This window comes from Artemia sp. Qi Xiang Cuo, chromosome 5 (assembly GCF_049724085.1).
Source record: "Artemia sp. Qi Xiang Cuo chromosome 5, ASM4972408v1, whole genome shotgun sequence".
Classification (NCBI taxonomy): Eukaryota; Metazoa; Arthropoda; class Branchiopoda; order Anostraca; family Artemiidae; genus Artemia; species Artemia sp. Qi Xiang Cuo.
This window is the reverse complement of record NC_142798.1, coordinates 44,555,313-44,577,585: the sequence shown is the minus strand read 5'-3', so window position 1 is coordinate 44,577,585 and position 22,273 is coordinate 44,555,313. Positions and strand designations below refer to the sequence as shown.

The 22,273-nt window shown below is 35.2% G+C and overlaps 1 protein-coding gene across 1 annotated transcript in view; it reads right to left on the bottom strand.

Moving 5' to 3' along the window:
• Orc4 (origin recognition complex subunit 4) overlaps positions 1-22,273 on the bottom strand; it is a 365,469-nt gene that overhangs the window by 277,104 nt on the left and 66,092 nt on the right. The window contains exon 5 of the mRNA XM_089088865.1: positions 2,179-2,348. Coding sequence (XP_088944991.1) covers positions 2,179-2,348 — 170 coding nt within the window. The remainder of the gene's footprint in view (positions 1-2,178; positions 2,349-22,273) is intronic.

The following is a 22,273-nucleotide window of genomic DNA, read 5'->3' as shown; positions in this document are numbered from 1 at the left end:
AGTTAAATGTAAATGAGGAGCTTTTGTTTTATATGGGATTTTTGCACGATTTAGCGTCATTGAGTAAAAAAGAATAGTAAATGATACAACACTAGACTTCTTAAAGACCGAACCGGCGGCGCTCATCTCCGTCTCAAGGCCTTTCAGCCAGGACGTACAATGGGGGGATGGAAGCCAGCCATCCTGTGCTTCCACACACCCTTCCTATTTACCTTCCCCAGATTTATCCAGGTACACATTTAGAGCGGGGTCCACTCTGGCTGTGCTTGCAGAGTCACACCATTTACCCCCGTCCCAAACCAAACAACTGGCGACACCAAATCCTCACCCTTCGGACAAAGGATTCCAAATCCCGCGCCATGTACTTGGCAAGGACGAAGCATCACTGAGTGCAGATTTGTTGGACCTTTCGACCATTCTGATTAAAATTTTCGCCCGATCCCGAAATTTTTGTTCAAACCCACATGGGATTGGGGAAATATTTGCATTAAAAAACATCTTCCAAGCTATTACAACAATCAGTTCTATATGAAATCAGAAAAAAATAAAATATTTATGATGTAGGACACCGCGAAGTTCAGCATAATTTTTGGTTGGCTGCGCTGACAATAGTGTTTCGGAGAAAAGTGCAATCCTTCTAGTCGAACGTCGACCAGCCTGACTTATTTTCGAATTTGGTGGGAAAGACCCAACACAGAAAATCAAACATAAAACTCAACTACAATCAGAAACAGAAATCGACTGTAGCAGTAGATGGCAGCACTTCCAGACCTACGAAAAAATTTACTCTTCTGTGTCTCTAAAAAAGTTTAGTCATTAATCAAAAGAGAAATTTCACTGATAGTGCCATGGTCCACTCGCACATCTTACATATTTTTAGGTCCAAAAAATACGGAAAACAATGGTAATAATACCAATAATTTAATCAACATTTAAAGCTGGGTACCACTGCCCAGCTTTGGATGATAATTCATTCTATTCGATGAAGCCAAAAAATCAAACTAGTAACAATATATAGGGGACAACACACTCGTTACTAAGTAAGCGATCATCAGGTATAAAAAGGTAATTAGAATATTCCTAAAAAGAACTTGGCACTTCCAACTCCAAGCACGGAGTTAATTTATTGCTTAAGCAGTAAATAATAACTACTTCAAAGAGGTTTTATAAAAATAGAATCAAAATACTTGGAATGTCTGCTTAAGCAGCACTTAAGGTACAAATACTTAATTAACTTCCCAATACTGATAATACGTGTAACTCGATTATACTTTCGTGGTAATTACAAAGTTTCTTTGGGGGGGGGGGGATTACTTCATAAATATACTTTTTAAGCCTAATTACTCATATGTTCATGCCGCGAAAGCTTTTTCAACAAGATTTTTTTTATACGTTCTTGGAGGAAATCAATTACTCCCCGTGAAGACTAGCAGGCAAAATATTAAGAATTCCTTCTTTCCTGTGGGAATTCAGTTAAGTATATAACATCATCTTAATATTTATTAATAATTTTACAATGTACCATGTATCAGGATATCAGTTGATCGATGTTACTTTAGGCGAAAATTTGGCTACGTGATTTTTTTCTATTTGTTTTAGTATTATTATTATTTCTACTCAATTTCACGAGTCTGGTTACGTCAACAAATTGTAAATTTTCTTGTTTTGCACCAATATAACTTAATATTTGTGAATGCGTATTATATGTTAATACGGCTAAGCCCAGAAACTGTTAGAAACACTAATTCGTACAGTTTTTTTTCACGTTGATTAAAACAGTACGAACGTTGATTTAAAACTTTCGTACAGTTTTTTTTTGTTTTTGTTTTTTTTTTTGTCGATACGGACCACACAAAAATCTGTGTGCAAATTAGATTTAGGTTTAACTCATGTTTACGGTAAACTGCCAACTTGAAGATCTTTCATTCTATTTAATTATTGCGTTTTTTTCTTTTCTTAACTTATTTTTTTTTTATTCGTTTTCCCAAACCTTTTTAGTTTCCTGGAGAAGGAAAGGAGCTTTTCAATTTAAAGGTGACTTACAAAAACATCGAACCAAATTACCTAAAGGATTATAATCCTTTCTAGGAACCTTACAAATTTCAAAATTATCAACCATGTTTTATAGTTCATTAATATTAAATACATCATAGCGAAAAGAAAAACAGTTTAACTTACAAATGGCCTGATGATGAAAATAACATTTGTTTGGCAGCTTCAACTACTTCATTAACAGACTTCATTGGCGTAACGAGCAACTGCCTATGAGAGAACCGTGACTTCACCCTTTTCTCAAGCAAATCAACGACATCAAGGCGCCTAGAAACACCCAAAACGCATAGTGGTGTCTAGAAAATTAAAAAAGTAATAAATTAATCACTTTACAGATGATTTGAGACACTTAAGCGGCGTTCACATGCGTGTCTAGCTAGAATTCCATGTTTAGACATGTGTCTTGCCAGACATCAATGTCTAACAACTACCGTTCACAAGTAAAATTTGGTGCTTGGCTAGACAAGTTACAGCTAAGCAGCCAGTTCTAGATTCTAGAACTCAAAGTCTAAGATTTTCGATTACAGCCAACCAGAGCTATTTGCTTGCATCATACGCTTCATTTACATATTTACATAACTGCCTTATTGTCCTTTTTACAGTCGTCTGCAGGATCAACGGAAACTCCAAGTTACCACAATATGCGACACGTTGAAAATAAGTATTGTTTTCAGTAGAGAGCAAAAGGCACTCCAGGTTTTAGGAAATTTGGGAAGAGGGCAGTCTATTTCCCGCCCTTATTTCTAGTAATTTCTTGTTTTATTAGTACTCATTTATATTTACTATTGCTATATACCAGACAACATTTAAATACTTCGTCGACATTTTCAATCAGCCTTAATTTTGGAAATCATCACCTTTCACTTGGTTATCGTTATTTGTAATTTTGCAGAGGATAGCTGGATTCTCCATGTAATGCGCCAGCTTACTTCTGTCTAGTGTTGTGTCGTGACACCGTTTTTCCTCCCTTTGCTTGTCATATTGATATGCAATCAAGAAGCTAGACAATTCCTTTTTCGGGCTGATGGATGACAAAATTTTCCAGATCAACAGAGCGTGTTTAAAAGGAAGACAAGAATTGTGACTTAATGGATAAATATCTTGTCGAAAATATGAGAAATAGCGTTTGGAAAGCTTGTGATACATGTATGAATTCTTGGACATCCTCGTAAATGCACGATTACAACGTACAATGACGCAACATTAAGAATTAACCATCGAGTGTTAATAAAATCCCAAGCACGACATCCAGCAAAGGAAACCATTGTATCTTAATAGTAAAATAAAAACTGTGCTATACTGTAAAAAAAATTGTTTGGTATCCAAAAAAAAGCGTTTGTAAGATTTACGACAAAATGTGAATTTCAACTGCTGAAATTGAATATAGAGACAATTTTGGAATTACATGATCATTATTGAATATCAAATTTGTTGAGAAACAAAAAATGTTGGATTCCTGCACCCAAATTGAATAATCAAACACAACATGTTGGATTTTAAGATACTTATTGTATTGCCATCTTGTTTGTTAGATTTCCTGTTCTTTAATTGGATTTCCATTAATATCACTGTTCAATTTATTAGGCCTACAATCTTGTCGAATAATAAACTAGTTGGATGTTCTAACAGCTGCCAGGAATGGTCATCAATGACCAGTTTCAGATACAAGCCCAAACAGGTCCTTATCCTGCTCAGAGGCAGAAGTTTCCACTCATCATACTCTAGGTTCACACAGAAGCAGTTGCTGCGATAGGCAATATTCGTCTATTGCATCGATGAGCAATTTTAGTCGCCGTTATCTTCACACAGGATTTTTACGTCGTCCAACTTTTACCCGCAAAATATTCAAAATTAAAAGAGCGTGGTTGAAATGGATCAGAATGATGTTTTACTTCTTTCCATAATTAACCATAATTTCCATAATTAACCATAATAATTTCCATAAGCCATAATTAACTTCTCAGTTTGATCGTTTTCATTGGTTTCTCCCATCGTTACTGTTGTTTTGAAAAAATTGCTCGAAAAATCGCTCAGTTGCCCCATAAAAGTTGGATTTTTTCAACTCTGGGTAGTTGCTTGACGAAGCAACTAAAATTGCCAAAGTTGGCAACTAAATTACGGCGACGGGCGAATTTCGCTCCTGTGTGAACATCTGTGTGAACCTAGTGATACAGTTTAGTGGAACCGTTGGTTTCCAGCGAAACCCAAGTAAGCATACTACAAAAATTATTAATACACTGTCACTATTACATAAGCCACAAGTGATTACAAAATTCATATAATAATTTTTTCATTGCTCCAAAATATTGATTATAAGCTAAAAATGTTTGTACATAAATTTATGCATGCTCATAAGAACATTTGTACATAAATTCACTTTAAATGGCACCAAGTCAGATTCAATATGATATTCAAGAAATTTCAATCTACTGTTGAAATCCAAACCATTTTGATTAATATAACCTATTTGCGTAGAAGATTACATTTTTTCTACTGAAAAGTGCATAAATCTTAATAATTTGTTGGAATTCAAAAGCAAGTCAGAGTTTCAACAGAAAAATTGGATTTTTTTTTCTTGACTAGTTTGAATTCAATAAGCAAGTCACAATTCCAACAGAAAAATTGGATTTTTTTACCTGTTTGAATTCAAGCAAAACATTTTGTTGGAAATCAAATTTATTTTTATAGTGTATGAATTAAGCATAATCTTGTTAAAGACAACATGCAGGGAACGGCAAGAACATAAATTGACTGGTTTTGGGTCGATGGGCGACGAAATTCAGAGGCTACACTGGCTACACATGATGTTCGGCAAAAAATGAAGAAGTAAAAAAATAATAACCAAGGAACCAAACAAAGGTGATTCTTTCTCAAAACGACGGTATGGTTTCCTTTTTTTGTCGAATGGTTATACAGTAAAGATGTTCTGTGTCAGTATGTTCTTATTTAGAGAATTTTAAAGTGATTCAGATGACCCTTTAAATCAAATAGATTTACAAGAGGTTTATAGATGTCATTATAATGAGCGAAATAAAGATACAGGGAATATAGATCTCCTTATTGCCGGTTTTCAACATGAGCTAGATGAATACATTTTCACTCAAATAGAAAAGCCTCTACCCCCCCCCCCTCAAAAAAAAAACTTATGGGATAGAAGATGTTGTCTTTAATCAATTTAGAGAGACTCAGCCTATATTCTCAAATAGCGGACGAAGTGAAATTCCAGTCCACCAAGAAGATTTACCAAGTATGGGTCGCTTTTTAAGTGATATTAAATAAAAAAAACAAGTTTTTTTTTTAACTTAAAGTAAGAAGCGACATCAAAACTTAAAACGAACAGGAATTATTCTATATATGAAAGGGACTGTCCCCTCCTCAATGCCTCGCTCTTTATACTAAAGTTTTTTGTTGTTTTAAAAAAAGAGTTGTGAGAAAGACTCAAACTTTAGCGTTAAGAGCGAGGCGTTGAGGAGGGGACAGCCCCTTTCATATACGGAATAATTTCTGTTCATTTTACATTTTAATGTCACTCCTAACTTTCAGTTAAAAAAAACTTGTTTTTTATTTAATTTATCAACGTTTTTGAATTAATGCAGGTTTTGAATTTGGCTCACCGTGCATGAATAATTAAAAAGAAATTTGCATATTAATTTTACTTTTTTTACTAAATGACTTTCTCAAAATTTTGATCGGACGATTTTGAGAAAAAGGGGAGGAGGAGGGGGCCTAGTTTCCCTCCAATTACTTAAAAAAGGCACTAGAGCTTTTAATTTTGTTTACGAACGTTTTTATTAGTAATAAATATACGTAACTTACGAATTAACTTACGTAACGAATTTCTATATTCGTATATTTTCATTAGGTATATTAGAGGGTTCGTCCCCTAGTCAATACCTCACACTTTACGTTAAAGTTCAAATTTTTTTCCAATTCTTTGAGAATAACTCTTATGAAAGTACTAAAAAAACTTAACTGTAAAAAAAATGATTTCCAACAATATGTTTTGCGCAAATTCAGAAGAGTAAAAAAAAATCCAATTTTTCTGTTGGAATTGTGACTTACTTACAAAATTCAAACCAGTATATAAAAATCAAATTTTTCTGTTGAAATTGTGACTTGCTTATTGAATTCCAACGATTTATTTAAATTATTAAGATTTATACACTTTTCAGTAGAAAAAAATGTATTTTTTTTCGCAAATAGGTAATATTAATCAAAATGGTTTGGATTTCAACAGTAGGTTAAAATTTCAAGAATATCGTATTGAATTTGACTATGGTGCCATTTAAAGTGAATTTATGTACAAATGTTCTTATGAGCATGCATAAATTTATGTACAAACATTTTTAGCTTATAATAAATATTTTGGAGCAATGGAAGAATATCATATGAATTTTTTAATCACTATTGGCTTATGGAATAGTTACAATGTATAAACAAAAGGCAGACAATCTTTTTTGGCCTTTACATAAACACAAATTGGGACTTATTAAATGTTAATGTCATACTTTAAGGGATTTTTCTGTAGTATGATTACTTGGGCATCGCTGGAAACTGATGATTCCACTAAATTTTATGATGAGTGGAAAAGTCTGCCTCTGAGCAGAAGAAGGCAGAGCTTCCACTTTCTAATCTTAAAATTCGTGGACAAGTCTTAGGAATTTGTGGAGTTTTCGGCGACAAGTCTTCGGGATTCGGGGAATTTTCGAAAAAAATGGTGTTTCGTTGCGAAACTTTGAGAGCCAAAATTGGTTTTGGCTTCGTTTTCAGGCTCAAGTAGGGTTATGAATCCGCGTGGTAAATAAAGCCTTTTACAGAGTAGGTTTTAGAGCCAGAGCACGGGATTGGAAACCGCAGCTGAAAACGCTTATTGCTGATATTGCGGCAAAAACTTCAAAATTGTATTCAAATTAAAAAAAAATAGTGAACTATAAATACCAGCAGCAGTTTGTCATTAAGTCATTAATCTCAGTAATTCATTAATAATATTTCAAAACAAATATTGTTTGCGGTTTCTAGATAGATAAATTAAATAGACAAAATTCAACCTATAAAAATGGGACAACATTAAAACTTAAAACAAATAAGAACTAAATTAAACATGTAAATTTAAACTTAAATTAAAAAGGAAATTTTGACGTCAACTGACACATTATTGGTTTTTCATGCTGATTCTAAGGTTTTAGGTGGTTACCCCCTCCACCCGGAAAAATCCCCCCACGGCAAAAAACGGAAACACCCCCCCCCCCCTCGGAAAGTCCCCCCGCGCGAAAAATACTAATCCCCCCTGCGGAAAACGCCCGCTCGACACATATATTTTTTTCATTGTTTGTTTCTACTTTTCTTTCCTTTCTTTTGAGTACCTCATAATTAATATATAGTCACTGATTAACCCCCACCCCTCCCAACAACCCTGCAACCATCCATGTTCCAAATATAGTACTTATTGCAGTCTCAGTTTTATATCAGCCCATCTAATGTCTGGACATGATAGCTATAGGCTACAACTCATATAAAAGTTCTACTTCTTCACACTAACATTATTTGGCATTATTAACCAACAGTTCGTGATAAATAAATCCGAAAATAACATAAAAATTGACAAAAAATAATATGAGCCAAATAACAAAATTTTTACTTTAAGCTGTAGTGGAAATTTTCTTATGGATTATTTTTGGGGTCACTTCCGTTTAAATCCCTTATTCCCCACCTTGTATATAGTCTATAGCTAAATTTTGCCTTATTAGGAGGGGGAGGGGGTGGTTCATTTCTTATGGTAGGAAGATTGTATTTAGAGATAGTTCTCAAGAACAAATTAATTGTACCGCAATTTCTTTAAATTCCTTTGTTTTATCTCAGAATTAGCCTTTTAATTTCCTTTAAAATTTTCATTTCCTTCGCCTAACTAACAGCTTTGCAAGACCGTAAAAAGATCCTAAAACTGCAGTTTAACATATTACGCCCAGTGAAAATATTACACGGCTGAAGGGACCAGAATAATAATCGTGAGGAGAGTGCTAGGTGAACACGTTTGAGGATAAAAGGTGGTATGACAAATACAATTATCAGATAAAAAAGAGAAGAACTTAAATTTTACACACCAAATGAAACAACAATTAAAATGGTAAGAATTCCTGGCAAAAAGATTAATTCCTTCAATATATTATGCGTTCAATAATTAAGTATTAAACATTAATACAGTATGTCCATAACCAAAAATAGCAAAAGAAAACAAAATTTAAACTTATGATTCAACTTTCAAAACAAATTTCCTTCTTTAGAAGTTCAATTTCTAAACCCAAAATCCAACTGAGCGTTCTGTTAAACAACGTTAAGCATAATTCTTGACTAATTTTGTCAAGATTATTTTGACCACGAAATATGTAAATGTAAGAATCTTATATCATTTGGAACTCTGCATTCGAAATGGTTTAATCTAAATGCAGGAAAATGATATTTTTGTAAACAAATGAAGAACCGTCTATACTTAAATTGTATCGGTCTGGTTTTTATGCAAAGTAACAAAGGAGATGAAAATTAACGAACAAGATAGTAGTGAAAAATTATGCTATGTAAAGTAATGTTTGCTATGGATAGTCACTAGGGGTGACACCGTGATTGGGTGATTATCGGAGAAATTTCAGGGATTCGGGGAGCCAAATCTTTTCTCGGGGAGACACATAGATTTTCGGGGAAATCCCCGAAAATTCGGGGATAGTGGAAGCCCTGGGAGAGGGACGTGTTCAGGCTAGTATTTGAAACTGGTCATTGATGACCATTCCTGACAGCTGTTAGAAGATCCAAATAGTTTATTGTTTGAAAAGATTGTAGCCCTAATAAATTGAAGAAAGATAATAATGGAAATCCAATTAAAGAACGTGAAATCCAACAAACAACAAGAAAATCCAATAAGGATCTTAAAATCCAACATGTTGTGTTTGAAAATTCAATTCGGGTATGGGAATCCAACATTTTTGTTTCTGAACAGATTGGATATTCAATAATGATAATGGAATTCCAAAATGGTCTCTTAAGCTGTTGAAATTCCCATTTTGCCGTTGATAAATATTAAAAACAATTATTGTTGAATCTAAAAAAAAATTTTAGTGTTTAGCGTAAAGAGCGAGGTTTTACTAGGGACGAACCCAATCATATACGTAATGATTTCTGTTCGTTTTAAGTTTTGATGTTGCTCCTTACTTTCAGTTGAAAAACATGTATTTTTTAAATTTAATTTCTAATCGTTTTTTTTTAAATATTGCTGGGAAATCCAGCGCCCCCTTCACAGCAATTTCCCTTCCCCCATAAAAACTTCCTCCGTGGAAAGATTCTCCGATGTAACCCCAGACCCCCCCCTACTACCAGAAATATCCCCCCTGAAAACGTCTTTATACACTGTAAAAATAAACTGTTGGAGATTCAACAAAAAATGGAATCTCATCAGCTTAAATTGAATATTAGAGACCATTTTGGAATTCCATTGTCATTATTGAATATCCAATCGGTTGAGAAACAAAAATGTTGGATTCCCGTAACCAAATTGAATTTTCAAACACAACATGTTAGATTTTAAGATCCTTATTGACTTTCCATCTTTTTTTGTTGGATTCCCTGTTCTTTAATTGGATTTGCATCACTATCGTTGTTCAATTTATTAGGCCTACAAACAGGTTGAACAATAAAGGAGTTGAATGTTCTAACAGCTGCCAGAAATTGTCCTCAATGACCAGTTTCTGATATAAGCATGAACAGGTCTTTCTCCTGCTCAGAGGCCGAATTTTCCACTCATCATGAAGTTTAGTGGAATCGTCGGTTTCTAGAAAAACCCAAGTAATCATACTACAGAAATAATCCCGCAAGGTATGATATTAACATTTATTAGGTCCAGTCTTTCATGTTATAGAAAAGGTCAAAAAAGATTGTTGCTCATTTATTATTAATATACTGTAACTATTCCATAGGCCATAAGTGATAACATTCATATGATATTCTTCCATTGCTCCAAAATATTCATTATAAGCTAAAAAAGTTTGTACATAAAATTATGCATGCTCATAAGAACATTTGTACATAAATTATTTTTAAATGGCACCATAGTCAAATTCAATATGATATTCAAGAAATTTCATTCAACAGTTGAACTCCAAACCATTTTGATTAATATAACCTGTTTGGGTCGGAAATTACATTTTCTTTTCTACTGAAAAGTGCATAAATCTTGATAATTTCAATAATTTGTTAGAATTCAATAAGCAAGTCACAGTTTCAACAGAAAAATTGGATTGTATTTAATTGTTTGAATTCAATAAGCAAGGCATAATACCAACAAAAAAATTGGATTTTTTTTACTTGTTTGAATTCGAGCAAAACATTTTGTTGGATTTTTTTTTTTTTTTTTTTTTTTTTTTTTTTTTTTTTTTTTTTTTTACAGTGTACTTCCCAATAACCAATACTATATGTAAACATTGGGCAAAGTTCATAGTCTGCAGCCCTTCCCCCGGGGACTGTGGGGGATTAAGTCATCCTCAAATACATAGTTATTATATTTTTCGACTATGCTGAAAAAATGGCTAACTCAAAATTTTGATCGGGTGACTATGGGAAAAGAATGAGCGTGGGAGGGGACCTAGTTACCCTCCATTTACTTGCCACTTAAAAAGGGCATTCAAACTTGTAATTTCCTTTCAAATAAGCCCTCCTGCGATATTCTAGGTCGATACGATCACCCCTGGAAAAAAAGTAAAAAAAAAACACACATCTGTGATTTTTCTTCTGGCAAAAAATACAAAATTCCACATTTTTGCAGATAGGAGCTTCATACCTCTACAGTATGGTTTTCTGATACGCTGATTCTTATGGTGTGATTTTCATGTTTTTTTTAGCACTTATTGTCCATCAATTCGTTAATTGTTGGTAAAAACAAACTGCAACTGAAGTGATTTTACACCATGATGTAGAAGAAAATAAGCTTGACTACGTGTCCAAAGTTGCTAATTCTAGGTCGACGCAAAACTAGTTGTTTTTTTTCGCATCGTGTCAGTTTTCTGACTTTCCAAACAAAAAAAAAATTAAGTTCCGGTAATTGTGCATTTTTCTTGAACTGAACTATTATTCCGACGTAAAAAGACGAGATGAGTGAGAAAATGGAGTCAAATTTGGTCTACGGTATATAAAATAGTAATCATCAATATGAGATTTTTACGCTTCTCGTCGTCGTGACCCCTAATTCTTTTTTTTACCAGACCATCTTTCGCTGGCTAATTTGTCGGTTTTGAGATCTGAACATTAGTTAGCCTGAATCTGATCATCACTGGCTCCATCACCTGATCGGTCGGCCTAAAACAAAGTGATTGCCAGATGTTTATTCTAACATTAAAAATATTAGAAAAGGAAAATCATCTACGAAACTAGTTTTCAGCGGCCGACATTTAAAATCCCTCTTAGAATAATCAATTCCAACACACTGACTAGTCTTCACAACTGATAAAATTATCAAATCAACTTCATGAACATTTGAAAGACAGAATCAAACTCCGACTAGTATTCAATACTTATTTTTTGAATGAGATATTTAAGCGTTAATGTTGTCCACATTGATTCAACTATTGAAATGCGGATGGGTGTAGAGAACTGTACCTGAACACGTTTCACGACCTGCATTGTAGGGTAAGCCGTTTTTAAGTTCGTTATATCCCACTGAACCGTATTTCAGTTGACAGAAGCACTTCACGGTTTTGGTAAGCAAACGGGGGGCTGATGGAATGTCAGTAGTTAATGTGTACAAGAAGTCATCTTTATTTTTCCAACCCCATTCCTCGGCTTTAAGTTCAGAATCAGGAACTCCACTCCATACTTGAACTTGGTAAAAAAAAAACGGTAACTGTGGAATTTAGCCGCATCAGAAGTTGGTGGTAACTGTTCTGGGTGGAAGAACGTTCTAGCAGTAGTCAACTTCTTTTTAAAAACTTCCCTGCGAAGTTCATTCAGATTTCCCCCTTTTGATGAGCCATATATCATGAGCAATACGTCTTCTCCAGCAACCCATACTCGCTCCTTCGAAGCTGACTTCAGCATGAAAACTGCAGCTTATGTACGAAAATCGGCATCTGTCATTAGCTTCTTCAAAGCAAGGCGTTTTCCCAAATTCTGAATCCTTGAAGTAAAGTCACAGCCTAATATGGCGTGAGAAAAAAGAATCAAATGACATGTTTTTTGGCCTAGCTGCTTCTTTTTCGATTTGTGAGTATCACATATTCGAGAACCTTTGTTCGACTTTGGCTCATGTGCAAATAGTAGTTTTTTTCTGGATAGGTAAAGATAGGCTTGATGATACTGAAAAAACAAAGGTCTAGCTTTAAACAGAGATTCCGGTGATTTAAGAATAAACGAGTCATATTTCGGTTTTCTCAAAAGAGAAGCCGATACGTTAGTAATCCCTGAAATAAACCTTGAACCACTTTCCTGACATTGGCCTGACATCACATAAAGAAAGAAAAACGAGCAAAAATGGGGTTTTTATAGGCCAAATGACGATACTGAAAAAACAAAGATTAAAAAAAAACAGAGATTCCGGTGATTTAAGAATAAACGAGTCATATTTCGGTTTTCTCAAAAGAGAAGCCGATACGTTATTAATCCCTTAACTAAAATTTGACCTACTTACCAAGAAATATAATCAAACCCGTGACCACCCATTTAGGGAACACCGGGTGTCTGAAATAATTGCATTATTTAAAATCCGAACTAACATGAAATAGTTTTCAAACTGATTTAAGTGATGGTTCGTTTTGTTTTTTCGAGTTAATGAATTGCCTCCTTTCATTTTGCAGTTGCTTGCTAGTATCCGTCGATGGAAGATCATGTTTTTTTTGAATTTTGTGCAAATCGCTGATATTGGCGAATAACTCGCTTTTATGGTTGTTAGGTAGTTGGTTTTAATTCTTTTAATATTTGGCTTTTATTGATACATCGTTTCGTTTCGCGCTGAAGAAGAGAGGCGTTTGTCCTCTCGAAATATTCGCTTTGTTTTTTCAGTATCGTCATTTGGCCTATAAAAACCCCATTTTTGCTCGTTTTTCTTTCTTTATGTGATGTCAGGCCAATGTGGTTTAAGAAATTATCTTCGTCATGCTTATGGGGAGCATTCAACCGATGTTGTCACTACATTCATATCTCTTGTGAGAAAAAAGCTAATTTGATTAATCAACAGTATTTTCTTCATAATTGTAAAATGAACCTTATTTTACCCAAGTCAATGCGACCTTCACTTCACTTAAACACACGTAACGAACGGCAATTTACAGAACGTATAGGGTTTGGTATTTTAAATCATGTTATTAGTGACTGCAAAAGCAAGCGCTACCGGTTAAATCAGGATATATTCAGGCTTGAGCGAGAAATATTATGTACGCTTTCTTATGCTGATTTTCATCAAATTAAGGCTATTGCTGAAAATTCTTTTCAGCATGATTTTAGGATTTCTAGACAAAGACTTTCTGAGAAATTACACCGTTTAAAGTTGGAAAAACTCTCTAATAATCCACCTTTTGTCCCAAATGCGTTTCCTGGTCCTGCTGTGATAAATCTTTGCTCCACGCCCCTTACAACAGAGCAAAATCAGGTTCTATCGAAAGGATTGAAATTTTCGATAACCCCTTCGAAAATACCTCATAGTGAAATTATCGAGAACACAGAGTGTGCTTTTCATGACTCTCGTGCGGATATTAGAGAGATTGCTGAGGTTAGAGCAAAATTTGTTGAAACTTTGTTTGATTCGCCTTCTATTGATAATCGAAATTTAAAAAATTTTAGTAAAAATGAACACTTGGTCTTACACGCATTAAAAAAAGATCATTCCAGGATTATTACGAAAGCCGATAAAGGCAATACTATTGTTGTATTAGATTCAGATGATTACGACAAAAAAATCAGAGAAATTTTAAATGATTCTAACACATATGAACAATTAGCTACCGATCCTACAGAAAAATTTGTACAGGAAGTCCGTAAAGAGCTTTCTTATCTAAAAGCAAAAGGTGAAATTACAGATCAGTTGTACAAAAGGTTTTACCCACGCGGTTGCACGTCCCCTCGCTTTTATGGTCTTCCTAAAGTTCATAAGTCCGGTAATTCACTTCGACCCATTGTCTCTTCTTTTAATTATCCTACAGCAAAAATAGGAAAATTCTTATCAGTGATATTTCGCCCACTAATTCAGGCTCAAAAATCCTATATTAAAAATTCCGCTTATTTCGTTTCCAAGGTAAAGCAAGTTTCGGTTAAACCAAATACAAGAATTGGTAGTTTTGATGCAGATTCAATGTATACCAATTGTGATCCTCAAAAGGCCGAACTTTTTTTGGAGCAAAAACTTAACTCTAATCCATCTATATCAAAAAATTCTACTCTTTCGAATCAGACACTTCTTTCGGTTACAGCCCTTTGTAACAAAACTTCTTTTTATTTCCATTATAGAGGCATTTTTTATAGACAGAAATATGGGCTCTCCATGGGTGCCCCCTTTCTCCAATACAGGCTGATATTTTCATGGAAGACCTTGAAGAAAGGGCTATTTTGCAAAGTTCTTGTAAACCTGAATTGTGGGTTCGTTTTAAAGATGACATTTTTTATTTATGGGAGCATGGTGACGAGTCTCTGGGTTCTTTTCTTCACTTGCTCAACTCCTTGGATCCAAAACTGAAATTTACTCAGGAATCAGAGATAGAGAGGCGTCTTCCTTTCTTAGATGTTCTGGTGCACCGAAATGATTCATGATTCGAGTTTAGTGTATATAGAAAACCCACACATAATGACCGTTACTTAAGTTATTCCTCCAATCATTCTCCTGCTGTGAAAAGAGGAGTTGTCACTTCTCTAGTTGATAGAGCATTGAAAGTTTGTTCAACACGTTTCTTGGATTTGGAACTCAACCACCTTAGAGATATTTTATTTGGGAATGGTTATCCAATTAGTTTAATAAATTCTGTAATTACAAAACGCATTAAAAGATTATCAGATAGTTCCACAGAAAACACAAATCAAAGGGAAAATTCAGTTTATCTTGGTCTCCCATACATTACAGGGATTTCAGACCACATTTCAAAAAATCTAAGGAAAAATAACATTTGCACTTATTATAGACCCAGAAAAACTATCAGGTCCCAAATTTATCAAGGTAAAGATCCTATCCCGATAGGTGAAAACTCCGGGGTCTACAGAATTCCTTGTTCGTGTGGTCTTTGGTATATCGGAAGAACAAATCAGCGACTAACAGATAGATTAACCCAGCATTCTAGTTCAATTAATAATACACTTAAAAAGCGGAAAAAACCAGAAAATTTTGACTCTGCCCTTGCAGAGCACATTTTTGAAAAACCAGACCATACTATTTTGTTTAGTCAAGCTAGTCTTATTTCGCATGATAAAGGTATTGTCCAGCACTACAGAGAAGCTGTTGAAATTTATAAATACCAACAGTTAGGTCTAGCTTTAAACAGAGATTCCGGTGATTTAAGAATAAACGAGTCATATTTCGGTTTTCTCAAAAGAGAAGCTGATACGTTAGTAATCCCTGAAATAAACCTTGAACCACTTTCCCAGTCATCTAATCAAACACGTGAACAACCCCTTAGGTCTCAAAGGGTGTCTGCAAGAAATGCCTTAATTAAAATCCGAAATCAAACGACATAGTTTTCCAACTTATTTAATTGATGGTTCGTTTTGTTTTTTCAAGTGAATGAATTGATTCCTTTTATTTGTCAGTTGCTCGCTAGTATCCGTCGATGGCAGTTCATGTTTTTTTGGATTTTGTGAAAATCGTGGATATTGGCGAATAACTCGCTTTTATGGTTGTTAGGTAGTTGGTTTTAATTCTTTTAATTTTTGGCTTTTATTGATTCTTCGTTTCGTTTCGCGCTGAAGAAGAGAGGCGTTTGTCCTCTCGAAATATTCGCTTTGTATTTTCAGTATCGTCATTTGGCCTATAAAAAACCCATTTTTTCTAGTTTTTCTTTTTTTATGTGATGTCAGGCCAATTTGGTTCAAGAAATTATCTTAGTCATGCTTATGGGGAGCATTCAACCAATGTTGTCACTACATTCATATCTCTTGTGAGAAAAAAAGCTAATTTGATTAATCAACAGTGTCTTCTTCATAATTGTAAAATGAACCGTATTTTACCAAAGTCAATGCGACCTTTACTTCGCTTAAACACACGTAACGAACGGCAATTTACAGAACGTATAGGGTTTGGTATTTTAAATCATGTTATTAGTGACTGCAGAAGCAAGCGCTACCGGTTAAATCAGGATATATTCAGGCTAGAGTGAGAAATATTATATACGCTTTCCTATGCTGATTTTCATCAAATAAAAGCTATTGCTGAAAATTCTTTTCAGCATGATTTTAGGATTTCTAGGCAAAGACTTTCTGAGAAATTACACTGTTTAAAGTTGGAAAAACTCTCTAATAATCCACCTTTTGTCCCAAATGCGTTTCCTGGTCCTGCTGTGATAAATCTCAGCTCCACGCCCCTTACAACAGAGCAAAATCAGGTTCTATCGAAAGGATTGAAATTTTCGATAACCCCTTCAAAAATACCTCATAGTGAAATTATCGCGAACACAGAGGGTGCTTTTCATGACTCTCGTGCGGATATTGGAGAGATTGCTGAGGTTAGAGCACAATTTGTTGAAACTTTGTTGGATTCGCCTTCTATTAATAATCGAAATTTAAAAAAATTTAGTAAAACTGAACACTTGGTCTTACACTCACTACAAAAATATCATTCCAGTATTATTACGAAAGCAAATGAAGGAAATACTGTTTTTGTATTAGATTCAGATGATTACGACAAAAAAAATCAAAGAAATTTTAAATGATTCTAACACATATGAACAATTAGTTAATGATCCTACAAAAAATATGAACAGGAAGTCCGAAAAGAGCTGTCTTGTCTAAAAGGAAAAGGTGAAATTACAGATCAGTTGTACAAAAGGTTTTACCCACGCGGTTGCACGTCCCCTCGCTTTTATGGTCTTCCTAAAGTTCATAAGCCCGGTAATCCACTTCGACCCATTGTTTCTTCTTTTAATTCTCCTACAGCAAAAATAGGAAAATTCTTATCAGGGATATTTCGCCCACTAATTCAGGCTCAAAAATCCTATATTAAAAATTCCCCTGATTTTGTTTCCAAGGTAAAGCAAGTTTCGGTTAAACCAAACACAAGAATTGGCAGTTTTGATACAGATTCAATGTATACCAATTGTGATCCTCAAAAGGCCGAACTGTTTTTGGAGCAAAAACTTAATTCTAACCCATCTATATCAGAAAATTCTACTCTTTCGAATCAGACACTTCTTTCGGTTACAGCCCTTTGTAACAAAACTTCTTTTTATTTCCATTATAGAGGCATTTTTTATAGACAGAAATATGGGCTCTCCATGGGTGCCCCCTTTCTCCAATACAGGCTGATATTTTCATGGAAGACCTTGAAGAAAGGGCTATTTTGCAAAGTTCTTGTAAACCTGAATTTTGGGTTCGTTTTAAAGATGACATTTTTTATTTATGGGAGCATGGTGACGAGTTTCTGGGTTCTTTTCTTCACTTGCTCAACTCCTTGGATTCAAAACTGAAATTTACTCAGGAGTCAGATATAGAGAGGCATCTTCCTTTCTTAGATGTTCTGGTGCACCGAAATGATTCATGTTTCGAGTTTAGTGTATATAGAAAACCCACACATAATGACCCTTACTTAAGTTATTCCTCCAATCATTCTCCTGCTGTGAAAAGAGGAGTTGTCACTTCTCTAGTTGATAGAGCATTGAAAGTCTGTTCAACACGTTTCTTGGATTTAGAACTCAACCACCTTAGAGATATTTTATTTGGGAATGGTTATCCAATTAGTTTAATAAATTCTGTAATTACAAAACGCATTAAAAGATTATCAGATAGTTCCACAGAAAACACAAATCAAAGGGAAAATTCAGTTTATCTTGGTCTCCCATACATTAAAGGGATTTCAGACCACATTTCAAAAAATTTAAGGAAAAATAACATTTACACTTATTATAGACCCAGAAAAACTATCAGGTCCCAAATTTATCAAGGTAAAGACCCTATACCGATAGGTGAAAACTCCGGTGTCTACAGAATTCCTTGTTCGTGTGGTCTTTGGTATATCGGAAGAACAAATCAGCGACTAACAGATAGATTAACCCAGCATTCTAGTTCAATTAATAATACACTTAAAAAGCGGAAAAAACCAGAAAATTTTGACTCTGCCCTTGCAGAGCACATTTTTGAAAAACCAGACCATACTATTTTGTTTAGTCAAGCTAGTCTTATTTCGCATGATAAAGGTATTGTCCAGCACTACAGAGAAGCTGTTGAAATTTATAAATACCAACATTTAGGTCTAGCTTTAAACAGAGATTCCGTTGATTTAAGAATAAACGAGTCATATTTCGGTTTTCTCAAAAGAGAAGCTAATACGTTAGTAATCCCTGAAATAAACCTTGAACCACTTTCCCAGTCATCTAATCAAACACATGAACAACCCCTTAGGTCTCAAAGGGTGTCTGCAAGAAATGCCTTAATTAAAATCCGAAATCAAACGACATAGTTTTCCAACTTATTTAATTGCTGGTTCGTTTTGTTTTTTCTAGTGAATGAATTGATTCTTTTCATTTGTCAGTTGCTCGCTGGTATCCGTCGATGGCAGTTCATGTTTTTTTTTGGATTTTGTGCAAATCGCGGATATTTGCGAATAAGTCGCTTTTATGTTTGTTAGGTAGTTGGTTTTAATTCTTTTAATTTTTGGCTTTTATTGATACATCGTTTCGTTTCGCGCTGAAGAAGAGAGGCGTTTGTCCTCTCGAAATATTCGCTTTGTTTTTTCAGTATCGTCATTTGGCCTATAAAAACCCCATTTTTGCTCGTTTTTCTTTCTTTATGTGCTTGATAGGTCACCATGATAACACAATAGAACCAAAAGATCAGTATCATCTCCAATGATGGCGGTTTCGTAATACCGGGATGAATCAACAGCAGCTTGCACAATTGGTACATCTGCATCACATGGAGCCTGTACTACGACGAAGCCCTTTGATCGGACAACCCTTTTTCTTGCAGGACAAGGACTCATACTTTTTTCCCTTAAGCTGCATATCTGATGTGAAGTAGATCTCACGGACGATTATACGACTTCTCTTCGACTGGGCCATATTTTTTATGGTAACTTCGCCATCATAGCTGTCGAACATAATAGTGGTAGAAAGATACTTTTGGGTCACGTAAGCAGCATAATGGTCACGGATTTCGGAGTATCGTTCGTTTTTGGCCCATGAAACTCTGTGCAGAAGAGCTCCACCGTCGATGATATATTGAATGCCTTTAGGAAGGGGAGTAGAGCGTCCCTAAAGATTGCAAGCCTGTGGTATAGCTTTGGCAAATTCTGGCTTGTTCAGAGACCGGATCATGCAAGAACTGTCAAAAAGTGATGCCGGGTAGGAACACAGTTCGTGTTGAAAGTACTCAGATTCCGTGAGATTGATTCTCTTTGCTAGCATGATGAACCTCTTAATTTGGAGAGTGGGGTCCAATCTTTTGCAATCTCGACCTGGATTCTGCTTTGTAGTAGTTAGAACTGTATGTTGTTTTCGTCGAACCACAAAATCAGCGACCAGCTTTCCAGACATGGAGTCAATGATTTTTAGGCCTAAATTTCTAGCAAAATCAACGTTGGCAGATTCGTAGGCTGTCAGATGGTTGGTGATGGTTCGTGGTTGAAAATCCTCGTTAAATAGTGATCCTTTTTCTAGGAAATAGATAATGATCGGAATGTGTTTATAGTCTCTTAGATATCTCGGTTCGGGTGCGGCCATATGTGGTTCACTAGTTCCATAGAACACCTGGGACACAACCTTCATCAGATGATTTAGTGCAGAACGGACTGGTCGAGACAGACCCCATAAAAACCTTTTAACCTTTGACATACCACTACCATTGACAAGGCCACCAGCTGTTTTTTGACTACGCATGAGCTCCCTGCTCAAGGACAATATCCATGGAGAGCTCAGCCCAGAATCTACAAGAACGTCTGATCCCATGCATCCTATTCTCTAGGGCTTGATAAACGGCAGAATGGGTTTCTTGGAGTTTGACCATTCGCTGGATGTAAAGCTGGTAGGATTTTGTGTAATTGTTTTGCCCAGATGTCGCCAGATAAGGTATCATGTCAGAGGTGGAGTTTAAGTGGAGATCCCATGGCCCAGATCGTTCGGCTCTTTTAAGAAATTTCCCAGTACGGATACCATATCGGAGTATTAAAAGTTTCGACAACATAACCTTAAGGGTCATTTATTAACACACGATGCTTTTAAAGGCGTGATTATCTTCTCAGTAGATTTCTCTGTGAAAAGAAAAAAGATAAAACAGTTCTTTGATATAAATTTCCAAGAGTTTTACTACGTACGGTTGGATACATTAGTTTACCATTTCAGAATGTAGATCTTTGGTTGAAATGATGACATAAACAAAAATGATCGCTTACCATTAAATATCAAGTCAATGGGAAAAGAGAACATTCGCAGTGAAACTTTTTTAGCTTGTTAGGTGGCAGATACACTGACAGAGTTGCCACCGTCAGTAGGATTTTACTAGATCTAGTAAAAAAAAAAATTCTAGTAAATTTGGAGGATCTAGTAAATTTCCCGAAATCTAGTAAAAAGTCATGATTTGTAGTAAACAAAACTTTTGTTATTTTCCATGAATTCAGGGAACAAAATTGTTCCCAGGAAATCTGTTGTTCCCATGAATTCAGGAAATCTGTAATTTTTTAGTGACTTCGCCTAGAAAGAATTGTTTTCTGACTTCAAACTGTCCAAATATGTTATGTGCAAATATATAGCCCGAATTATATATTTTCCATCTATTCTGTCACTTGTCTCATGCTAAGATGAAAGAAACTAACGATTAAAACCGGTTTGTTCTCGAGTTTTACACAGCGTAAACTTGAGTGAGTGGCGCATAATACACAAATACCAAAATTTATTCCCTCTACGGAAATAAAAAAAAATGAAACTCAAATAAAATTCTCAGATTTGGAAAGCCTTACGGGGGTGTATTTAATTAGCCTTATTTTTGACGGGGGTGTATTTACCGGGGGATATTTTCCCCGGGGGGGGGGGGTATTTCCTGGGGGGTATTTTCCGCTGGGGGCATTTTCCACGGAGGGTATTTTCCGGGTGGGAGGTATTTTCGCGGGGGGTATTTTCCGGGGGGTAAACGCCGGCCACTCACACAATCATACCTGTTAGCATGGGATTAGAGAGATATCAGGAAGCTTGGAATTGACAATTGGAATAAAATGTCCAAAGTCTTTATCTTTGGAGTAAACATACAGTAAAAAGGCAGAATATTTCAAATTTGGCGCGCTAAGGGCGTGAATAGGGAATATTTTTTCATTTTATCATAATTTAGCACTCATATCGCTATTCCTGGGTTTTACTTGTCGCAAATATTAATATCTTTTACCTGAAAAGATATTATCATTTCCACGGGTCATTTCCCTTCAAAATACTCGAAAGTAGCAACGGAATTTTCCTACATCCTTCATTTTTTGAACCATTAATCTCTCTAGTCAAAGGTTAGGTCAAAAATAGTTTGCTGTTTTCATAATGGAGTGCGGATTTTATTACCTTTTCATCCAACTACAGGATAGTTAAGTTTGGCTAATGTAAGACGAACATGTAGACCTCCTATCCCCGATATCGATGAACATTTTTCGAATATTTTGGCAATTTTATTAATCTTACTTATAAATACATCTAAGAGTTTCTGGATGTCTCCACTTCTACGGAAAGGCTTAATACGGGATAGGAGCGTAGCGCATATATCCTCCTTCCTATCAAACAGTTCGTGGTAACGAACTGTAAGTAAGGAGCGACCCGGCTCAATGGTAACCAAACTCTAAAAAACGGAATTTTGATATCACGAAAAAAGAGGATGCGCACCACTAGCTGAGTATGCAAGTTTTTTTTTTCTCCTCTTTCAGAATGCGGTCTAGCATAATTCCTAAGGTATTATCTTCACTCCTCAATATTTTTTCTTGGACTATTAGTGATCACAGTTGGATTCCAAATATCCCTTAATAGTACAGGCAAACTAGCCAAAAATATGGGTCGACCCAGAACAAAGTGCAACAGAAATGATTTTTATACCA